Genomic DNA, 19,945 nt, shown 5'->3' with positions numbered 1-19,945 from the left:
AAATGTATATTATGTTTAATGTAAGGCTTTCTTTTCGGGTAGCCATATAATATAGCCAATAGCGAGCTTGTTTTATAGGCTGTATGCATATGTCCCATCTTCCCTCTTGCTTTGGGTATTCAGCCAGCCATCCAAGAAGTAGCCTGGCGAGCACCAAAGCTTGAAAACATGCGCAGGCCGGCGCTACCCATTGGGAAGTAGCTTATAAGATACCATAGAAGAGCTCCAATCTGGATAAAAGCTGAGAAGAGTGTGAGAATGGTGCTATGAAGCTATTAGTCATAAAGTGGTTAGTACATTTCACGGTTTACACAGGGCGATTTTAGTTTCCTAAGTCAAGAGCGAGCTTACCCCCATGGAAAAATAGAGTGTCATGGTAATAGAGCCAAAGTACGCAGCCGTGAATGGTAGTCGAGGGCCGGATAGCAAATGGCGTAAGTACGCCATAGGACCCATCATTGCGGCAAACGAGGCCATGAAAAGAACAGAGCCGAAAGTCCAGCTAGATTGTTGTGTTAGTATACCCTAAAGCCCTCCATATTACACCAGCATCTGCCAAGACTTACAGAATCACGAATTTTCGAGGACGTAGTGTAATAACAAGGAAACTAAGAGAGAAACAGACAAGAGCAGCGATGTTGCAGACAGCAAAGATCAGAGTACGATCCCAAGCGCTTACTATAAAATTAAGGGCCATGTAAAAGTTGATTAGCATATATACATTTGCAGAGTATGCGGAAGCTGAAATCACAACCTAGTGATTGTGATTATGGTGTTTCGTGGTTCGTTGGGTTTGCGACTCACAGTTCAAGAAGCCCTCCTCTTGGCGCGCACTCTGCACAGGCGGCGGAAGTCCTTGATCCGCAGGGAGTTGAATATATCCCGAGTTCCCAAAAGGGTTTATTGACTGGAGCGACGACATGAAGCCACCTTGGGCCGGGGCCGACGTGACGATCGGTGCAGCCTCGCGCCGGGACCAGCCCAGAGAATTCATGGAGTCGCGAAATGAAGCAGACGCCATGGCGGTGGTTTTTTTGCGGTTAGGTTCGGTGTCGATGTCAGTATCGGAGATGAAAAATGTATTAGAGCAGAGTAAACTGTGTCGACGGGCTGTTGACGGTGTAGTGGAGTTGGTATTTGCCAATAAACTATCAAGTATATGCGGCAGTCCTTATCTATCACAAGAACTAATATATTGGACGTTGATGGGTGGCTGGGAGGTAAACTGCTCGGTTGGTTACGTGATCTTGGTCAATGTCGTTGATAGACTCAGCTCCTAACAAATGGCTACTGCGGAGCACTGCGATCGAGGCTGGTGTAGGTGTTCTTTGTCGCGAGAAAATGTCGCAAGTCGAAAAGGCCGAGATTTTTCGTGTAGTGCCAAATGGGCAAGTATCAATGGAAAATGGATCTTTGTATTGAATTGTTAGATATAGTGTTCATTAGGTAGATCGAATAAAATGCAGCAAGAAATGTCAGCCTGCGCGTATTGAACGATCCATTGCCAACGAAGCCACAGCAGCATAGATAAGGGTTGTAATGTGCCACTAGGGTCTAGATTAGTCAGCTGTCACATGCGAAGAATGCTGATTGATTGGCTGACTGCCTGGGAGGCTTCTATCTAATGAGAGGGAGATGAGATTCATTTGAGTATATTTGTTCTTATAGCAAGGTCACGTATGCAAGGCACCGGAATGATAATGATACATAGTTTATGTATGAAGACGCGCGAAAAGTCCTGAACACAGGCGTGCTGGCGCAGGGCTGATGTGGGAGATGTGGGAATACGTCATTGCACCTGATCGTTAGCGTGTACAGTTGTATTGAGGGAGGCAGAGCAAGGAGGGATTCTTGAACAGTTACATAAGCTTGTGCCAAACGGAACAGTCGGAGTCCTTGAGCAAAGCAGGAATGAAAAAAGAGAGAAGTGATGTAGCTTGTAAGGATAATCTCGTGCACTTGTACGAAGATTGAGGGTGTTCCCGGGACCGGGAGCGGAGGGATGGGTGGATATTGAGGGCCCGAGGGCTCCGGGGGTTTGTATTAGTTTTATGTTTATGTGACAAGGACTTGGAAAAACGAGTCGTGAGACACGGAGAACTGTGCATGTTTTATTGTCAAAGAAGACATGAGGGGTCTGTTACCCTCGGGACTCTCAGGATTTCAAGAAGGTATCCAAGCAGAGCCGGCGTATTCGTTATAGAGTGAACGTGGAAATGGATTTTCTAATGTCGCCACAAAGGAGCTATGGTTCATTGTAGAACCAAAGCAGAGGCTTAGGATCCTGCGGGGCGAGGGAGTTGTTCTGTTCTGTGGGGTTTCCTGTTTGGTGAAGACGGATAGCTAACTAACTATTGTTGAGCATTCATTGCCTCTACAGACTCAAGTGCATGGCATATGCCTGGGTGCTTGTGCTTTTTCCTGTTCCGTCGTGCTGCTTGATGCCAACAGCCCGGGCGATAAGACGTGTGTCTGGCGATCTCCCAGGAGGAGAAGCTTCTCTGGATGGCTGTTTTGTTGCCGCACCGCCACATTTGCCGTTCCTCTGAGACATTTTGCTGTAGTTAACTGTAGTTATCGTATCGTACTACAAGTACATAGGCGTGTAAGTATACAACCATGAGAGGTGCAGTTGACTGCCTACTGGCACGCTCTCGGGCGTATCTCTCTCTGGCGTGTAGCTTCGTTGGCCGGACGCGAGGGCACGCCTTGACTGCACATATCCAGCATCCGGGATATCACAGGTGTGCTGGTCTTGTCTTCCCCCTCTGGCAGCATTGATGTTTGGCGCATCTTGCGTCATCGTCAGGCACGTCGCAGTAGCCAGTGCGACTTTGTAGACTGCATGGTGGTATTGTTTCTCTTGCTCTGCCTTGTTGTTTCGGTGGAGGAGCTGCCGTGCCGCCTGGCCGTTGTCATGAGGATGTCTGGGCTTTGCTTTTGTCACATGCAGCGGCAGATACAGGAGATGTGTATCCAGCGTAGCGATGGTGTAGCAGCCAGTGTGCGTATAGTTCCCAGTACTCCTGCGTTAGGCGAGCATGGGGTTTTTTTTCAGCTGGGCAGGAAGCGATGGGATGGCATGGCCGATATCTGTCTGTCTGTCTGTATGTATATCCGTACAAGGGCATAGGCATACACATTCTGGTGTGCAAGTAGGAGAGATGTGTTCTCAGCAGCTGGCCGCTTTCTCGGAGTTGGCTCTGGTGTTTCTCGGGGCAGTGCAGCAATTGCACAAATGGCAAGTTGTAGGTGCAGAGAGTTATCGATATCTGTATCTGTATGTATGAATGTGCATAACTATGTGTATGTAGTTAGATCCATCCGTATGGAACTATCTGTATTGTAGTCAGAGCCATCTCCATCTCCAGTTGTATAAGTATCAGCCGCATTCCCGCCACAGTCACGCCTTCCTGCCGCTTCCGAAGTTCCCTTTTCTTTTCTTTTACCTCCTTCTCTTTCCGCATTTCTGTCTTGCTTTCTGCCCTTTGTTCGCTGGCCTTTGCCGACACCGCCTTTTCTCTGATCGTGACATCCCCCACTCTGCGCTGTTTTCCCGGTTTCTGTTGTTGGACTACGAGTATCAATACCACGTCTTTTTAGCCTGGCTTTGTTTTCTTCTCCTTTGTTCCTCTTTCTTCTCCTCTGGAATCGCATTCAGGCCCGCTCCTGTGCCGCCTTTCAATCTCTGTAAGTTGCACTTTCGTGCTGTACTCCCTGGCTTGTTTCCCCTCCGCTGCCGCTTCTCTTCTCCGCCCCATCTCCCCTTTTTTTCCGCTTCCCGGAGTCGAGGGGCCCAGGGCTAGGGCCCAACGAAGCATAGAAAAACAGGCGCTAGAAGAAAAAAGCCCAAGCCTCGAGCCTAGCCAAGTCTTGAGTTGCCTCTCGGCGCATTCCCCCTCCCTTTTCTTTTATCTTTTATGCTCTTGATTTGAGCCCCCTCGCACTAGGCAAAACAGGGCGGCTTGGTTCTTGGGTCTCTGGATTTTGCCCTTTCTCCTCTTCCCTTTGTTCATGGCTCGTCATTTTCCTTCTTTTTGTTGCATACCAAGCCATCCTTGTCGTATCTTGTGCGATATCCTCTGACTCTTCTCCTCATCTCGTATCCCCGCCCATGGCTGTTTTTTTGTCTGTCCAAGTTTATACTAATCCGTCACTGCTCCTTTGCTACAAAGGCGCAAGCTGTGCCCATCTTTTTTTTCTTTTTTTCTTTCCTATTTCTCTGAAAAATATCTGCCCCGCGCCGAACGAAACCGAATTTAATCCATCAAAAACGCCGCATTCATCTCCGACCACCGCATCTCCACCCACTCCCCACCCACCGACGGCCTTGTTCTTTCCCCCCACCAAGGCAGACTCGTCGTGATACCAATAAACCCCAGCCTCAGCTGCTATTGCCTCTGCCTCCCCCACTACTGGCTGTTGATATCCTGCCCATCTCGACTTCTCGCTGTTCTCAGCCATGGAGCAACAGTACACCTTTTCCCCCAACGCAGGGAACATCGACCCCTCCGACCTGATATCAAACACCTTCGGATCACCATACTATACTGCCCAAAACGACGGCTTTTCCGGCAGCGCTCTCTTTGGCGATGACGAACTTCTCGATGGTCTACAAGACAACTCTGGCATTCCTACCAACTCAAACGACTTTGCCAACATGAATATAGCCTTTAGCCACCCACAGACCATCTTCCCCAACATCGACCAACAGGTCCACGGCTACCCAAGTACTCCCGAGGGCGACCCCATCCGGAGCCCCTATGCGCATTCTCTCAGTCGCCAGGCCTTCCAAGCCAATATACGCAACATGCAGCCCGACGACACAAACATGCGGAATGCCCGCATGCCCAAGCTCTCGTCCAGCGCCCGTATCCCCATGGCTAGCGAGCGGCCGATACCGAGCTTCGGGCCTCAGTCTATGGCTAGCCCTGTTGGTCCGGAACAGCCGTCCACAACAAACCACCCCATCCCCACCCCGACTGCCCCTCAATCCGCTAACAATAGCAACAACAACAACAACACCGCCACCACCAATACCTGGATGCAGCCTGTTGTCGGAAGCTTCGGTCAGTCCTTCAACTCGGGGCTCTCCTCACCACCGCCCATGGGTCGTGCCCAGATCAACGAAGTCATGATGAAGGCCGGCACGAGCATGCCCGCCAAGCTTGGAGCCACCGGCCAAAACCCCCAACTGAACCCTCAGGACCTAAAGCGTAAACGACGACGCGAGTCACACAACCTAGTCGAGCGCCGCCGCCGCGATAACATCAACGACCGAATTCAGGACCTCAGCAAGCTTGTCCCAACCCACCGCCTCGAAGACGACAAGATCCGCAAGCTTATCCAGAGCGGCACCCCACTATCGCCCACGCTCAGCGGCAGCGCCGGCCCGGGTGGCAGCGGCAGACGGAGCGGAAGCGTCGTTACTGGCCTGCCGCTCGAGGACAAAGATAAGGGCCCCAATAAAGGCGACATTCTCAACGGCGCCGTCGGCTGGATGCGAGATCTTCTGTGGATGAACCTAACACTCGCCCGCCAGCGCGAAGAGCTCGAAAACACCATCCGAGAAATGGGAGGCACCATCCCCTTTGAGCTGTCTGAGGACGAGTCGCGCATGCACAGCGAAATCATCGACATCATGGGCAAATGCGACCTGTCGAATTTTACCTATTCGCGTTGCACTGGTTCCGGCCTGCGCGTGCCCAACTTCACAGACTACAAGGGCGATCCGGTGACAGCTGGCGGCCAGGGCAACCCGCTGAGCCCCGGCCTGCCTGGTACGTCGGGCGCGCCCGGAGGCGGGGGCACAGTGGTCTTTGACGAGACCCCAGGCATGTGGAATGATCTAGAAGACGGCTCGGGCAGTCGACGCAACTCGCTGAGTCTGCGTGAAGAGGACGAGTACATGGAGTTCACAAACTCATAATTTTTTATGTTCCAGTCCCTGCTCACGTCATTTGCTGTTCTCTTTTAAATATCCTCCTGTCCTGTTTGTCTCGTCTACATGAAACTGGCAAAACGCATGTCGCGCTGGTTCTGCCTTCTCTTCTCTTCTCACTTATGGCCTCTGTCAGTTTTTGTTTTGTTTTCTTTGGGATGTAGGTGCACACGGCAGATCTGGATTTTATTTGCCTTTTATTCACGATTTCTTTCGGCTCGCGCTTTCTTCTTTTCTTCTCTGTTTATTTTTCATTCCGTTCATCTTTTTCTCTTGTCTGCTTCCCTCCAGAGTCACACTGTTTGATATCTATCACGTTCTTACATCGCCTCTGTTTTCTGCTACATCCACTCGAGCATTTCTCCCCCATCACCCTTCCACGCTATTCTCTTGTCCCTTTGCTCGTCGCCATATCCAGTTGTTAATTTGTCTTGGCCTTCTCTATTTTTTTTCCCTCTTGGTTTCCTTCTCTGTTACTCTCTCATCTCATGCCTTCCTCTCGCTCTGCTTCTTTCTCAGCGTGATGGATCTTTATTTTCCATTTGCGCTACTGTGCCTTTTCTGGCTTTAGGGCCCTTTTGTATGGCGAGATTGATTTCCAACATGATTTTTATGAGGCCGAAATACCCGGTGTTTGCTTGTACTGCGTTGATTATTAATCTTTTACTTACTTGTTTTCTTGATGTTATCTATGGCAATGAATGAACTGTCCATGTCTTTAATCTCTTTACAAATATGAACATGCTCAGTAAATCGTACATTTTGCATCTCATGCCCTCTCACCAATGCCTAACACATAGCAAATACTCCCCCATCTCGCCAATTCGGTGAAACGCGTCCTTGCGTCGCATGCCCTCCTGCAACGAAATCCGCTCCAGCGCATACTGCCCATTGAAGTACTTGACAAACCGCTGCCACGCATCCGCCGTTTTCTCCGATGCAAACCGAGTCTTGATCGCATCTAGATACTCTGCCTCGTTTCCCGTCGCCCGCCGCGGATCGAGAATGATGTGCGGCTCGATACACGCCAGGTGCGGCGCATTGTTTGTCGACGGGTGTGGCGTCGCCATCGGCGGCGTCTTGCGCGCGTGCGCCGTCTGCTTCTCTGCGGCCTTGCGCTGCGCCGCGGCCGCCTGCCGCGCAAGCCGCGCGTGCTCTGCAATCTGGTCTGCCATTGCGCTGTGGTTTGAGCGTGCGAGCGCTGTGGCCGACGACGCGGCTGAGTGCGGGTGTGATGTCGCGCGAGAAAACGACGCGGCTGCCATCACGGCGGCGGCGGCACCCTTGATCGGCCGCCCAATCTGCGGTCGCCGTTCAAATGTCGGCGACACTGGTCCGGGGGACAGGTCGCCGGCGCCGGCGCCGGGACGGGAAAGGTCGGGAGACGATGAGAGCGGCGATGAGGAGGCGGATGCAGAGGCGGATGAAGCATTGGCTGCAGCTTCACTGCGCTCAAAGAGTTCGCGCGCGGCGCGCAGTTTGGCGGCCTCGCGGGCGTACCGCACCTCGTAGATGATCTCAGGCCAAACAACGACGTAAGCAAAGGTGCATAGCTGAGTGACCCAGCCGCCACGCATCAACCAAGCAAGCATCTTCATATACTCAGGACGCTGCGCCTTGGCGGGGCTCCAGTGCTTCCACTGGCGCGGGGCTGTCGACAGCTCAGACAAAAAGGCCGGCAGTGGGGGCGCCATGGGGAACTGTCGTTGCCATTCCTGGCTGGCGCGCGGGAGCCGCGACGGGCAGAGGTTCGGTGAGGCAATGTAGACATCGCGCGCGAAGAGCGGTGGGATTGCAATTCCGCGCCGCCAGAAGATAAAGTGACTGGCAAATTTACGGACCTGGCTGAGGGTCAGTTTGTGGGTGTCGGCCATCTGCTGGAAGCTGTAATGAGAGTTATTAGATGATGAAAACTCGAGAGAATCATGTTGTCAAACTCACGTGTTGTTGGGCTGTGCTGCAAGTCGCACAAATTCAACCATGGCAATTGTGGTCGGGTCTGGATCAGACTCCAGCTCTGTAATGACCTTCTTGTCACTACCCAGCAGCAATAAGCCAAAGGTGCGGTCCATCATTTCAGGCTCATCCGCATTGTCTTCGTTGATGGCGTCGTGCGCTGTAGTGAGCCAGATACCCTGCTGTTGAACAGCTCCCTCGGCCGGCAGCTGTGATATAGAGTTTGGGAAGGGAATCTGGACAGAAGGCGACAGCGTGCCACCGGCCGTTTCCAGCTGCAAGGTTGCGATGCGGTTATTGCTGACAGCTGTGTAGAGCTCGCGTATTGCGGCAGCCAGAGACGAAGTCCGCATGATCTCAGACCAAAGGTCGTTGACGGAGGCTCCTACATGGGCAATATGTTAGCAGGGCGTAGCAAATGGAACAAGACAGAGTCGGCCAAACATACTCATCTCACGACCCTGTTCTTTCATGGCCAAAATACGTTTAGACTCCTTCCACACAAAGTCGCTCTGTTGCTGGCTATACTTGAAGATGCGCGTAGTCTTTTTGAGCACATGTCTGTAGACTGTCTCGACTAGCTCGTTGGTCTCGTGCTTCTTGGGCGTGAGGAAGAAGACTAGGTTGAACATGGTCATGGAGCTTGGCTTTTTCTGTGGCCGGTCCTTCTCTCGCTCCCGTTCTGTATCTTTGTCCTTTTCTTGGTGTTCTTTTTCTCGTGTTGTTTGTTCTGTGCGTCCCTCTTGTGCCTCATGTTTGTTATCATTGCCTTCTCTAAGTCCATCGGGTTCATCTTCTTCATCTTCGTCTTCATCCTCGTCTTCGTCGTCTGTGGCCGGCACTTCCTGCCGCCCCACAATAGCCTCTGCTAGCTGTACAGCTGGAACCGCCTCAACAGTTTCGGCGGTGGTCTTTGGTGACAATGACTCCTCCTTTTCCTTCTCCTTCCTGCTCGTCATGTTTGTGGCGTTAGTTGAAGCGACCGACTTGCCCTTGTTCTTCTTCTTCCTCGTTCTCCGCCAGATGCCGCCCTCGGGCACATGCGTTGGACACGCAATGCAGTGAATTGGATCCAGAGACAAATGGAATAGCTTCTTGTGGAACGAGCGCTTAGGTGTCAAGATACTCGCTAGGTCGCGTGTGGGTAAGCCCACGAACGTCTCCCATGGCATACCGTCGACATTGCCTGGCTGCAACACATCGTCTCGCAGCCACTGTAAGCTCGTCGACTTTTTGTGGCCGGCAGTCCCCAGAGCCTCTTCCTCGGGTTGTGACAGCCGTTCAATGATGAGGTCATCGGCGGCGGCCTTCTCCTCGTTGTCGTCAAATGGCGATACTTTAGGCGGATAGTGAAAGACAAAACTAGGCCCATCGTCGTGAGACCGGTTCATAACCAGTGCCACGGCAATGAGCGACGATGAGTTTGGCAGCACTGGAAAAGACATTGGGAGCCTGTGCCGGCAATACGGTGCGTCAATAAGCCGTCCTGGAGGCGTGGCTAAAGGGCTTGATCGCTTCCGGGTGGTTACAAATCGAGCAGCTGGCGGAGAAGCTGTCTGACAGCTGTCACAGCAAGAGCGACTTTGTGGCAGCTTGAAAAGCACTATGTCTTTGACAGCTGCTGCCAGCTGTCGGTCTCAAACTTGCTCCAGCCACAACTCCAGGTCTCAACCCTTGATGTGCAACACACACTCACTCTCTCATAACGTTAGACAAGAAAAAGCATAACGGCAAGACAGAAGGGGGCCGCCGATGCAGGGAGACGCTTGCAGAGAACCACTTTCACATGCATTTCCAGTGCCAGAAGCCGCTGGGCTCAAACATCTCATACAAGTACATACACCCCCCATGCGACCTCCCAATACGTAATGAATGGGGAGAGCCAGACGCTTTGAACAAACAGATAAGAGAGGAGGGGTTTTATAGTTTTCACAGCTCGTGGCATGTATGTACTTGGTTGTACATACATAGCTACATATATTATATTGTCGTATTGGGCCAAATGTGTAGCAACTCAACAAGTTGTTGAGGTAGCATGTGATAGCACCAGTGTGAATCTTGTTGCAAAGTTATGTGCGTTTTAACTGGTGGAAGCGTAAAAGGGGCGCCCATTTCATTCTCCCGCTAGGGTTAGCAAACTGTTGAGAGCCAGTGGGTTAACATCTTATCTCGCTCCTGAAAACTGGTCGCTGGCTCCGGCTCGCTGCTCACCACCAATTCTGGTGCCTTGTCTCGTGCCTCCTTTTCTGTTCTTGTTTTTTTTCCTAGCCGGATCTGCTCTTGGACGACTTTGACGACGCTCGCTTTTTCTTCCATTGACCACGCAATTCATTTCGGCCTCTGCAGCGCCGTGGACTCTTGCCATACACTCTACGAAAATACAAGCACAACACAACTCTAGGGCCTCCTTTTTTTTCTCGAGCTCTTCAGCGGCGGTATATTTGTTATTATTTTTATTCTTGCTATATTGCATTACGTCTTGCCTCTCTCACATCTGTCCTCTGCCGACACACGACATCACGACTTCATAAAAAGAATATTCTTCTTGTTCTTGGCCGATCTGCTCTCTGCCTGTACCACCAACTTGCCGGATCACGACTACCCCCACACCTAGACGCTCGTACACACACTACATTCAGATATACACGCATACAATATCGCTTCTGCCTCCATCGCCATTACTCTCTCCTGCTCCCAGATTCTCACACACCGCAAGCCATGACTGCCGACGCCAATATGCGCCATCCAGAGCCCGTGACAGCCGCCAATAATGGCCGCCACAAGAGCATACCCTTCCTGTCGCTTTCCTACGACAGCCACAACTCGGAAGCCTCTTCAATCGAGCTGATCAAGGCCATTGAACCCGACTGGGTCTCGGCCGATGGCACTGCTCTGAAAGACGGTGTCAAGATTGTGCGCTGTACTGATGGCATCACCAACACGCTGCTCAAAATCATCAACACTGCCAACGGCACCCGCTCTGCCGATGAGGCCGACAAGTACGCCTTTTTACTGCGCGCTTACGGCAACGGCACCGATGTCATCATCGACCGCGAGCGTGAGGCCGAGAACCACGAGCTGCTCATGCGTCATGGCCTGGCCCCTGAGCTACTGGCCCGCTTCCGCAACGGCATGCTGTACCGCTACATACGCGGCACCGTCACTCACCCCGAGGATCTAAGACAACCCGAGATCTTCACCGCTGTGGCCCGCAGATTGGCCGAGTGGCATGCGACCGTGCCGTGCATCGCCGCCAAGAATGCCCCAACCTCGACCACTACCCCGACCCAAGGCAGAGCCCGAAGTGCAACCAGCGGGAAGCCCGTCCCAAACATGTGGACGGTGCTGCAAAAGTGGATCCTAGCCTTGCCGACCAAGACGGACGACCAGAAGAAGAACCAATCGACGCTGCAGGCCGAGTTCGAGTGGTTGCGAGAGCTGTTGGGCGGCCGGCCGACACTGGGCGAGAATGGGGTAAGTAGCCAGATTCAAGGGACACGCCAAAGTCTGTGGTACATACCACCAGCACAGCCTGGGCCTGAAACCAGACGCTTGTAAACCAAACACATGCTAACTTGCTTCACTCTTCTTACAGCTGGTGTTTGCCCATTGCGACCTCCTACACGGCAACATCATTGTCGAGCCCAAGGATGTGACTGCGGCCTCTGGCTCTGGCCAGGACCTGACCGTCTGCTTTATCGACTATGAATACGCCACCCCGTCACCGGTAGCCTTTGACATTTGCAACCACTTTGCTGAATGGGGTGGTTTTGAGTGCGACTACAACGTCATGCCGTCTAGATCGCAACGCCTGTCCTTTATCCGTAGTTACATTGCTGCGTATTTTTCCAAGAAAGTCGGTGCCGATGCGTCCATGACGCCCGAGCAGCTTGAGGCTGAGAGCCAAAAGCTCTTTATCGAGGTCGACCTATTCCGCGGCATCCCCGGCTTCTACTGGGGCATCTGGTCGCAGATCCAGGCTGTCATCTCCGAGATCGACTTTGACTATGCCTCGTACGCCAATGTGCGCCTCGGCGAGTACTGGGCGTGGAAGGCCGAGTTCCAGGGGTCGCGACAGCCCGGCACCGAGTTGTGTTTGCGCGAGCAGCGCTGGGGCGCGGAGGAGTAGCCCGGCCCGACAAATTGCGTAAAAGAAGCGGCGCGCAAACGGTCCACAGAGAGAGGGGGGAGAGAAGGGAAGAGAGAGTTTTTTTCAGGCGGATTGACTACATGGCGCGTAATGTGGCTTCGGCGGAAACAAGAGTTGCAAAAGTATGAGCAATCGGATTCCAGAACTTGCCTGACTACAAGCAAGATTCAAAAAAGAAAACAAGGACAGCAAAAAGAAAAAGAAAAAAAACTTGTGTCTCCTGTCGCTGTCGGGCTAGGCGCCTACGCTCAGTGTGGCTCCAGATTTCGATGCTTTGTTCCGTAAAGTATATTGTCTCGTCTTATCTTGTTTTCTGGGCATCATCGGCCTTGAGTCTCTAAGGACAATTGTCTCTCCAGTGCTTGGAGACAAAAACACCAATTGTACTTTGATGCGCGTCTGTACGTTGATGTACCTCTTGTTCTCGACCAGCTTCAGTTCTTTTGGGCCGGGGTGGGGGGAGGGGGAAACCTTTGATGCTGCCCACACTCCTCTCCGCCTTGTTTCCTCGCTTAAGACACTCCCTTTTTTTTTCTTTTCTTCGCTTTCTCCTGGGGGCTTATGCCGGATTCCCTTCTCTTATTTTCTTATCCTTTTCTCTTCTTTTCTGTGTACATTTCTTCATTGCGTCTCATCCACCGCTCCGCCCCCCGCACGGCATCGTGGGAGTAGACAATCGCGCCATCCAAGAGCTGCGCTTCAGCGAGTGTGTGATTGCACAAGTTCACCATATGTAGTCTTGATTTTAATGAATACCTTTCTATTTCCCCCTCTTCTTCTTCGTCTTCTTCTCCCCAGCTGGTTTCTGCTTCTACTTCTATTGCTACTGCATGTCTTGCTCCCTGGTTCTCACACGCTTGCTCCTTTCCGCTCTCGCTTCGTCTATGCCACCGTTGTCCGCCTCTCCGCGAGGGCCTTTTGTCTGTTTACCGCCCTTGGGTTTGTTTCTCTGTATCCCATGTGCTCTCTATCGTTGGAAATTTTAGATTTTTTTTTGTTTTTCCTTTGTGCTTCTTTCAACTGTCTCCCTTGAGGCACATCTGCAGCCACCCGAACGAGAGAAAGAATTTTGCAACAATAGGTACGGCAGAAAGAAAGGCAAATATGACTTGGGAAAAGTCGAAGCAATGAATACCAGGTGCAAAACAGAGACATAGTGTAAACCACATGAACAAAAAGAACCAAGTTGCCATATGGCAGGCTGGTGGTACAAAGAACATTGAGGTAGTCCCCAACAGGAGTTGGTGATACCTTGGAAGAAACAAGGGGCTGGTATTTTGTTAGGGTTACGATGTAGGGAATCTCCATTCATGCGACGATCCGGAGTGCCGGTTCTGGATGCTGAAACTACCATGGCATAAATATTACAAGACGATATAGGAAATCAAGCATGTTGGAGAAAGACAGCGGTGAGGGAGGGGAGGAGAAGAGATGGTACTTGGAAACATGCAGTGTATAGTTAGTTATATAGTTAGTTAGTTACTAATTGCCTGTATGCTTGTTTGATGTATGGCAGCGGAGAAAACAACTTGTCAAAGCCGAAGAACAGATAGGCAGAAGTTAAAGTATCAGTCTAGCTATGGGGTCTCAGTGTCGGGTGGGAAAGGAGCCAACGGCCGTTACGTGTAGAAGCGAGTGTGGTGAAGCTTGCGGCCTGACGTTGACGTCTGGATCTACACACCCTTTTTCTTCCTTTTTTTATCCCAACAGTAATCCAAGTGTATACGTGTATGATTCAAAAAGACCAACTATCTTGGTTGTATATTTGTATGTATGTAAGTGTCTCGCCTCTCTGGGACAGACGCCCGAGAAAAGGCAGCATCAACAGGGGAAAAGAAGGAAAAGAAACGGTGACGATAAAGGGCGGGCATGTCGTTGTTTTGTTTCTGCAGCCCTCTTGACCTGCTTCTTGAATAAACATAACTACAAGCATTCACAAACCACATACATTCATCGTAATGATGATCGGCTTCATGCCAAGTTATACTTATAAGCTCTGGAGAGAAGCTGTGTATCTACAAACCAAGTGTATGATAGACTTCTACTTCTAGTTACCGATATTTCTTTTTTTTTCATTTCATGTGTTTCCCTTATTTTCTTCTTTTTCTCCCCCATGAACAGAGTTTGATCTTGGCCTAGACCAATGAACATGGCTTCAAGCTCCCAAGCCGTGATGTTGCAATGCATATAGGAGGGGGGAAGAGCGGCGGCAGAAGAATCTGAGAAGAAGCAGTGGTCACTGGTCTCTCCCATTGTTATATGTATCTCGCTGTCTTGGACCAGACTGAGATTCGTTTTCCTGTTTTGTCTATTGTCCTTTTCTTAATAGAACAACCAGACCTTGCGTATTGTCCAAGCCGATATAATGATTGTGGTACGTGTCTAGCCTGTTTGTTGTCCCTCATCCCCGACACCGTCTTAGCCTCATTTTCTGGGCCAGGGCCGGGGCCGAGTTGGGTGGGGGAGCAATGGGCTCCTTGCGTCCTGCTGTCTTGCATCTTGATGTTGTTGGATGTTTGTACAAGTATGAAGTAGCATGCGCATATGGTGTGTGTTATCTGTTAGGTCGGCGGCACCTTTGTCGGCATGCTTCCATTATCTTCCCCCTTTAGGGTATTCTACAGCACCACCCAAGAGGGATCTATCCTGTATCTTTCAAGATGGCTCCCTGTAAGTAACAAGCCTCTTTTTTTTTTTTTTTTTTGACTTTCTCTTGGCCTCCGGTTTGTTCTCTTGGTCTTCATATTGCCGGAATTGCCCGCAAGCCTTGGCCTGGTCCGTGTTGGAGACTGTCTTTTTTTTTCTTTCCTTTGTACATATCCGTCTCAACTAGTATCAACGAACGGACATTCTTTACAAAGAAAAAAAAAAGAGAGGCTGACAAAAAAGAGGCTATTCTACCTGGCATGTTCCGTTACGGCTTCATACCTACATAGAATATTGGAAGTGCTGCCCTAGTGCCAATTTCCAACAGCACCTATAAGGCAAGACACATTGGCATTGGTGTGTTACCGGAACCCTCTTATATCACAGGCGAGTATAGCCGCTGGGCAACTCCTATACATTCATTCGCGGGCACACCTGTAAATACATGCCTATCTTATGGTAATTCCGCGGACACACCAACTCTTGTAGCTTCTGGCATGTTGTTCTTCCCAGGTACACGGGGAGCGAATCCCTATTCCCGTGTATCGGAGCTTTAATCTTCTTCTTGCTATTGGGAGAATAAAATGAGACAAGAAAAATGGAAGCACAGCTCAAGAAACAAGGGGGGAGTGTGGTGCTGAGAAAAGCTGGTCCTTTACCTCTTGTCCAAAAAAGTTCATATTACACACACTCAAACAATGGCTCACTCCCCTGCCTCCCCCCAGTTATGGCTCGAAGCCCAGTCCCTACCAGATGTGGAAGCACAATAGCTTCCATTGTGTTATGTAAATCGAAGCCTGCCACGTCAAGTTCGAGATACTTGTGTAAGAAAGAGAACCAGGCGACAAGGCCCGGGCCCAAAGGTTCTGTTCTCTATCTCCCCTGACATAGAAGCAAGAGAATGAGTCAAGCACTCGAGACAGAGGCGCTGTGATTTTCAGGAGAGTAGCACTGCAATTTTGGAAGCCTTTGACCTGTATTCTTTCTTTTTTTTTCTTTTTTGCGAGCAGAGCAAGCAAGCGAGTCTTCCGTCATGGGGAAGACTGCCGGGGCCGAGAGACATGGAACCTTGTCCTGGCTCCTGTTCTTTTTTTTCTCGGGTCGGGACCCCTTTGTGGCTTCCTTGTTCCTCGTCGTCTGCGCTCGCTGCGTCTCTTGCCCTCCTTCCAAACAGCACCCAGTCTTCCAGCTCGTTTCGTTCCCACGTGTGAAGTTGGTGGTTCGCGAAGTTTGCCCCTTCTACCCGGCGGCTGAAAAGAGAAGTGCTTCCTCCTATGCCAGGGATTAGGACTCATGTAAGATTCATATTTGCATAACTATATACTATGCCGGCTTGCTATGCGCTTTCGCCAAAGTTGGCGAGTGACGAGGCAAGTAGGCTCTGTTGCTGCTGCTGGTGGAACATTGCCGCCGGCCGGAAACAAAGCAAAGCGCCTTGCGCCCCAAAACATTGCATTTGTGACAAACTGATTTGAGAGCGCCCCGTCCCGCTTTTGGCATGGAAATAAGATGGAACATACAAGACGCTAGGTGAGTGAGCTATATACGGCAGCACAATGTCGCCAGCGACAGTGGTGGCCACTCACGGACGGGGGGGTGGCCGTTGTGCAAAATGACAAAGTCAGCTCGGCTTGCAAAGAGAAGCCTTTTCCAGCTGGATATACCGGAACTACAAGCCAGTTGCACAATTGGCCGCTCGTTTGGATACATAGCTTCAGTTATACCCAAGTACAGCCCAGTGGCTACTTATCGCTCTCAAACATTTGCGTATGACAACAAGTCCACAGACAGCAGACCACCAGCTGTCGTGCTACGCTGCAGCTGGACGAAGCACAGCTGAAACCAGTGGCAATCAACGCTGGCCTGAGCAGGGCTCCATGTGGGTTGATGGAAAGCGCCCCCCAAATTCTCGGTCTCCATTCTGGGCCCTGTGGGCTCTTGGCCCAGTGGCTTCCACGTTTTTTTTCTCTGTTGCACTGTTTGTCTTCACGCTTGGGTTTCCAAACAAGGGAAAAGGATTATCGGTTCAGCTGTGACAAGTGGGTGGCTGGCTGCACCAGCAGCAGAGAGTGAGTGCAGTCCAAAGGATCACGAGAATGATAAAATGAGTGTGTGGCGGTTAGTCTAACCCTAGCTTATACCCGAAACCCAGACGCGTCTAACTCGGGCCAGTATTCACTCACATTAAGGGCAGGGTGGAGAGCCGATCATCATGGCCATATTAATTTATAGCTGAAAGCTGCGCATTGGTGATGTGTGGTGTTTTCTATTTTTTTTTTTTTTTTTCGCAATCCTGCTGAGCTGGCAGTAGCTTAAGCCAGCCACAAAAAGTTGGCAGACTTGGACGGACAGGTTCTGCTTCTTTTATTTTCCTGCATTGCGGCCAGAGGAGGATAAACGAAGAAAAAAATACTCCTCTGCATCTGTGGACCCGTTCCCCTCTCTTCTCTCCTCTCTTCTCCTCCCCTCTCCCCTTGCCTGCAGTTAACACGCGTATGCAGCAAGTCGAGCCGTGGAATTCGAAGATGAAGAGAGGCTGTATGGAGACATGATAGAGACTGGTGGTTTGTCTGACTAACAACAACAAGAAGCACGAGAGAAATATACAACAGAAGCCTTGACCTTGACCTTGTCTTCGTCCACGCCCGCGTCCCTTGCCCCAAGTTCCTAATAATGGTAGCGAGGAGGGAAACGTCTGAAACACTGTAAACAAACAAAGGGTCCCGGGACGAAGAGGGAGCAGGAAGGAGTTTGATGTGACAAGTTATTTTGCTCGCTATACATTGCCATTCCAAGCTGTCTCTCCTGTCTATCAACATTACTTGAACTTGTGAGTGGTATTGGATAATACTACGGCGGGTTGAGACTAGGGCTAGTGTTGACAGACCAGACCATTGCAGAGCAGGCACAGGTAGTACGAAGAAAGGCGTAATATCAGTCAATCCTTGTGTTTGGCATCTGGGATGGGATGGGCTGGCTGTCTCTCAAACCCCGGGAAACCCTAACATCCAACCAGCACATTTTTATACACAGGAAATCGTGTTGTACACACGTCGGTCGTACAAGTGACATAAACAATGTACATTGTCTGTATATAAAATGCGTACTTAATAATGCACGTCTCTGATGTACCTGTCGCTTCTATTGGCGTGACATAATTATAGAACATAACTCCATACCGGCCTGTAGTTATGTAGAGCACTAGCATCGGCTGAGCTGAAAGCTGACCTTGTTCCAACTCGGGCCCTTTTTGTCTGCGCAAAAACCAGGAGAAAACCTGTTTAACGCCGCGTGGTGGTGGTGCATGAGTTTTATGTGAGGTGAGCTTGTGCAATTTTGCTGTTAGTGTTCCCGATTAAGAAAAAAGAGAGAAAGCGAGAAACAAAAAGGAATTCCCAGCTAAAAGACATGCTATGAACTGGGTTACCCCTCCCCTAGTCACTCACCCACCCACAATCTCTACGCACATATAGGGCACATATTGAACAAGTACAGTACACTGGAGGAGCTCATGCGCGCCAGACGATCACAGCTCCACGAGAGAAAAAAAAAGAAAGAAAGAAAAAGCTTGGGCCTGATTAACATAACGCCAGCAACTATGAAACCAAGACCGTGGTGGCAGGCTGTTTTATTTTCCTGATTTGGCCGGCTTCCTGTAAGCTGGAGCCACGGGCTTGCTTGTTGAGAAGTGGGTGGCGGCGGCGGAGGTGGAGAAGGACGAGGAGGACTGCCAAAAGAACATGGAACAGAAGCCCAAACGAAGCCAGCATCCCTCGAGTCTTCAAGGCCGACTTGCCCTCCGCTGGGTGCTCTCTCCCTGCCTGCTTCGTCAATTCCCTCCATGCGCCACTCCGAATGCAACGCTCCTCCTCTCGAGTCCTAGTCTCCTGCATCTCAAGCATAACCCTGGTCCGCCAACCCTTGGTCTGGCTGGACGATGACCATCGAACCTTACTTGATCCAGCACATGCATGGCACCCGTAGCCTGTGTTCTTGTTAGTCTGCAGGACCCTGGATCCTTTCAGCGCTTTTGACTTGCGCTACAGAGGGATCTAGATCACTTCTCAGGGGGAAACGCATCAGGCCATTCTGGACGGGGAACAGAGAAGGAGCAAGTCGAACAAGGGCTTTGGCTGGGGCCGGTATGGCAAATCTCTGCCTTCTGGGCTGATGATGGAAAGATGAGACGAGAAGGGAGAAAACAAGATACAGGGATAGAGGACTAAATCACAAAAGAGCAAACTAAAGAAGCAGAAAAAAAAAGAAAGGCCGACTGCGCACACTACCAGAACAGCCGCGAGAGACTCCATCAGCCTGAAGTCAGTATCAAGTGTGCGAGTGATACGTGAGCTGTGATGATTGCCAATACCAATATATCCGGAATATCCCCAACCCACATACACAGACTCTCCATCTCTCTCTCGCTCTCTCTCATGAGGACCCACACTTCGTTTAATATCTCTATCTCCCCGTGCGCGCGCCATTATCAATATATATGGTGCTAGTATATGTGCTGCATATTGGCTACGGGCCATTGACGAGGGGTTCTGATATTGCAGCCACTACCAACTGTGATAAGACGCTTTTGCCTTTTTTTGATTTGCTGTTTAATACTTTGCTCCCCGTTGCTCGGCCGGCCCGAAGGGTTGTTTGTTCTCGTGATGCTGCGGGGTTGCTTGCTGTAAGTTGCAGATCTTGTTTATACCTCATAGCCAAGTGCTTCTTGTAGGACCAGCAGTGGGCTCTTGTTGGATGAGACTCTGTAACAGCTTGAACACCATACATCGCATCCGTGTCCATGGCGTCGTCTTGGTTGTGGTCCGCTTTCAGCCGCGGACTTGTTGGTGCTATGCTCGTGGCCGGATGTATATATATTTTTTTTTCTTGAATTTATCATGACCCCTCCACCCTCCAAGCTGCATTCAAAATAAACAATACGGTGAAGAGAGGACATGGCTGAGGGAGTACAGGGAACAAGCCTAATGCGCTTACAGACGTAGTAGCATAAATACACAATTGTGCTTCTATATACTCACGCGGTAGCTTGCTGGCTGACTGCTTTGTGGGCCTCGGTAAGCTGCCGTGATGAACCAAGCAGATGCATATCCAGACCAGACCGCATGGCGTGTAGCCAGTGGCAAGGCAAAGAGCAAGCACGGCTGGTCAGAGCAGCGCTGGTCGCGTTGTTTTTGTTTGACCGGCATGTTACCGATGCGGGTATCACCAAATTGGTCCCCTAGATCTCCGTAGTG

The 19,945-nt window shown here is 50.7% G+C and overlaps 4 protein-coding genes across 4 annotated transcripts; 2 read left to right on the top strand and 2 right to left on the bottom strand.

The window, feature by feature from the left end:
* Positions 1 to 119: 119 nt before the first annotated feature.
* Positions 120 to 1,021, bottom strand: BROUX77_001315 (uncharacterized protein; the record flags this gene model as incomplete). Its single annotated transcript, XM_073745731.1, has 4 exons — positions 120 to 272; positions 352 to 502; positions 567 to 678; positions 805 to 1,021. The coding sequence occupies 4 exons, from the start codon at positions 1,019 to 1,021 to the stop codon at positions 120 to 122; spliced, it is 633 nt and encodes a 210-aa protein (XP_073609550.1).
* A 3,441-nt stretch (positions 1,022 to 4,462) lies between these two features.
* BROUX77_001314 (uncharacterized protein) lies at positions 4,463 to 5,929 on the top strand (the record flags this gene model as incomplete). Its single annotated transcript, XM_073745730.1, has 1 exon — positions 4,463 to 5,929. One exon carries the CDS (start codon positions 4,463 to 4,465, stop codon positions 5,927 to 5,929), a length of 1,467 nt encoding a protein of 488 aa, XP_073609549.1.
* A 791-nt stretch (positions 5,930 to 6,720) lies between these two features.
* BROUX77_001313 (uncharacterized protein) lies at positions 6,721 to 9,342 on the bottom strand (the record flags this gene model as incomplete). Its single annotated transcript, XM_073745729.1, has 3 exons — positions 6,721 to 7,825; positions 7,883 to 8,282; positions 8,346 to 9,342. The coding sequence occupies 3 exons, from the start codon at positions 9,340 to 9,342 to the stop codon at positions 6,721 to 6,723; spliced, it is 2,502 nt and encodes an 833-aa protein (XP_073609548.1).
* A 1,273-nt stretch (positions 9,343 to 10,615) lies between these two features.
* BROUX77_001312 (uncharacterized protein) lies at positions 10,616 to 12,026 on the top strand (the record flags this gene model as incomplete). The annotated part of the gene is made up of 2 exons (XM_073745728.1): positions 10,616 to 11,371; positions 11,493 to 12,026. The coding sequence occupies 2 exons, from the start codon at positions 10,616 to 10,618 to the stop codon at positions 12,024 to 12,026; spliced, it is 1,290 nt and encodes a 429-aa protein (XP_073609547.1).
* Positions 12,027 to 19,945: the final 7,919 nt, after the last annotated feature.

The sequence above is a fragment of the Berkeleyomyces rouxiae genome, assembly GCF_048999995.1.
Source record: "Berkeleyomyces rouxiae strain 22BRR77 chromosome Unknown BrBRR77_ptg000001l, whole genome shotgun sequence".
NCBI lineage: Eukaryota > Fungi > Ascomycota > Sordariomycetes > Microascales > Ceratocystidaceae > Berkeleyomyces > Berkeleyomyces rouxiae.
The sequence above is the reverse complement of the archived record's forward strand: the minus strand, read 5'-3'. Positions and strand labels throughout refer to the sequence as shown.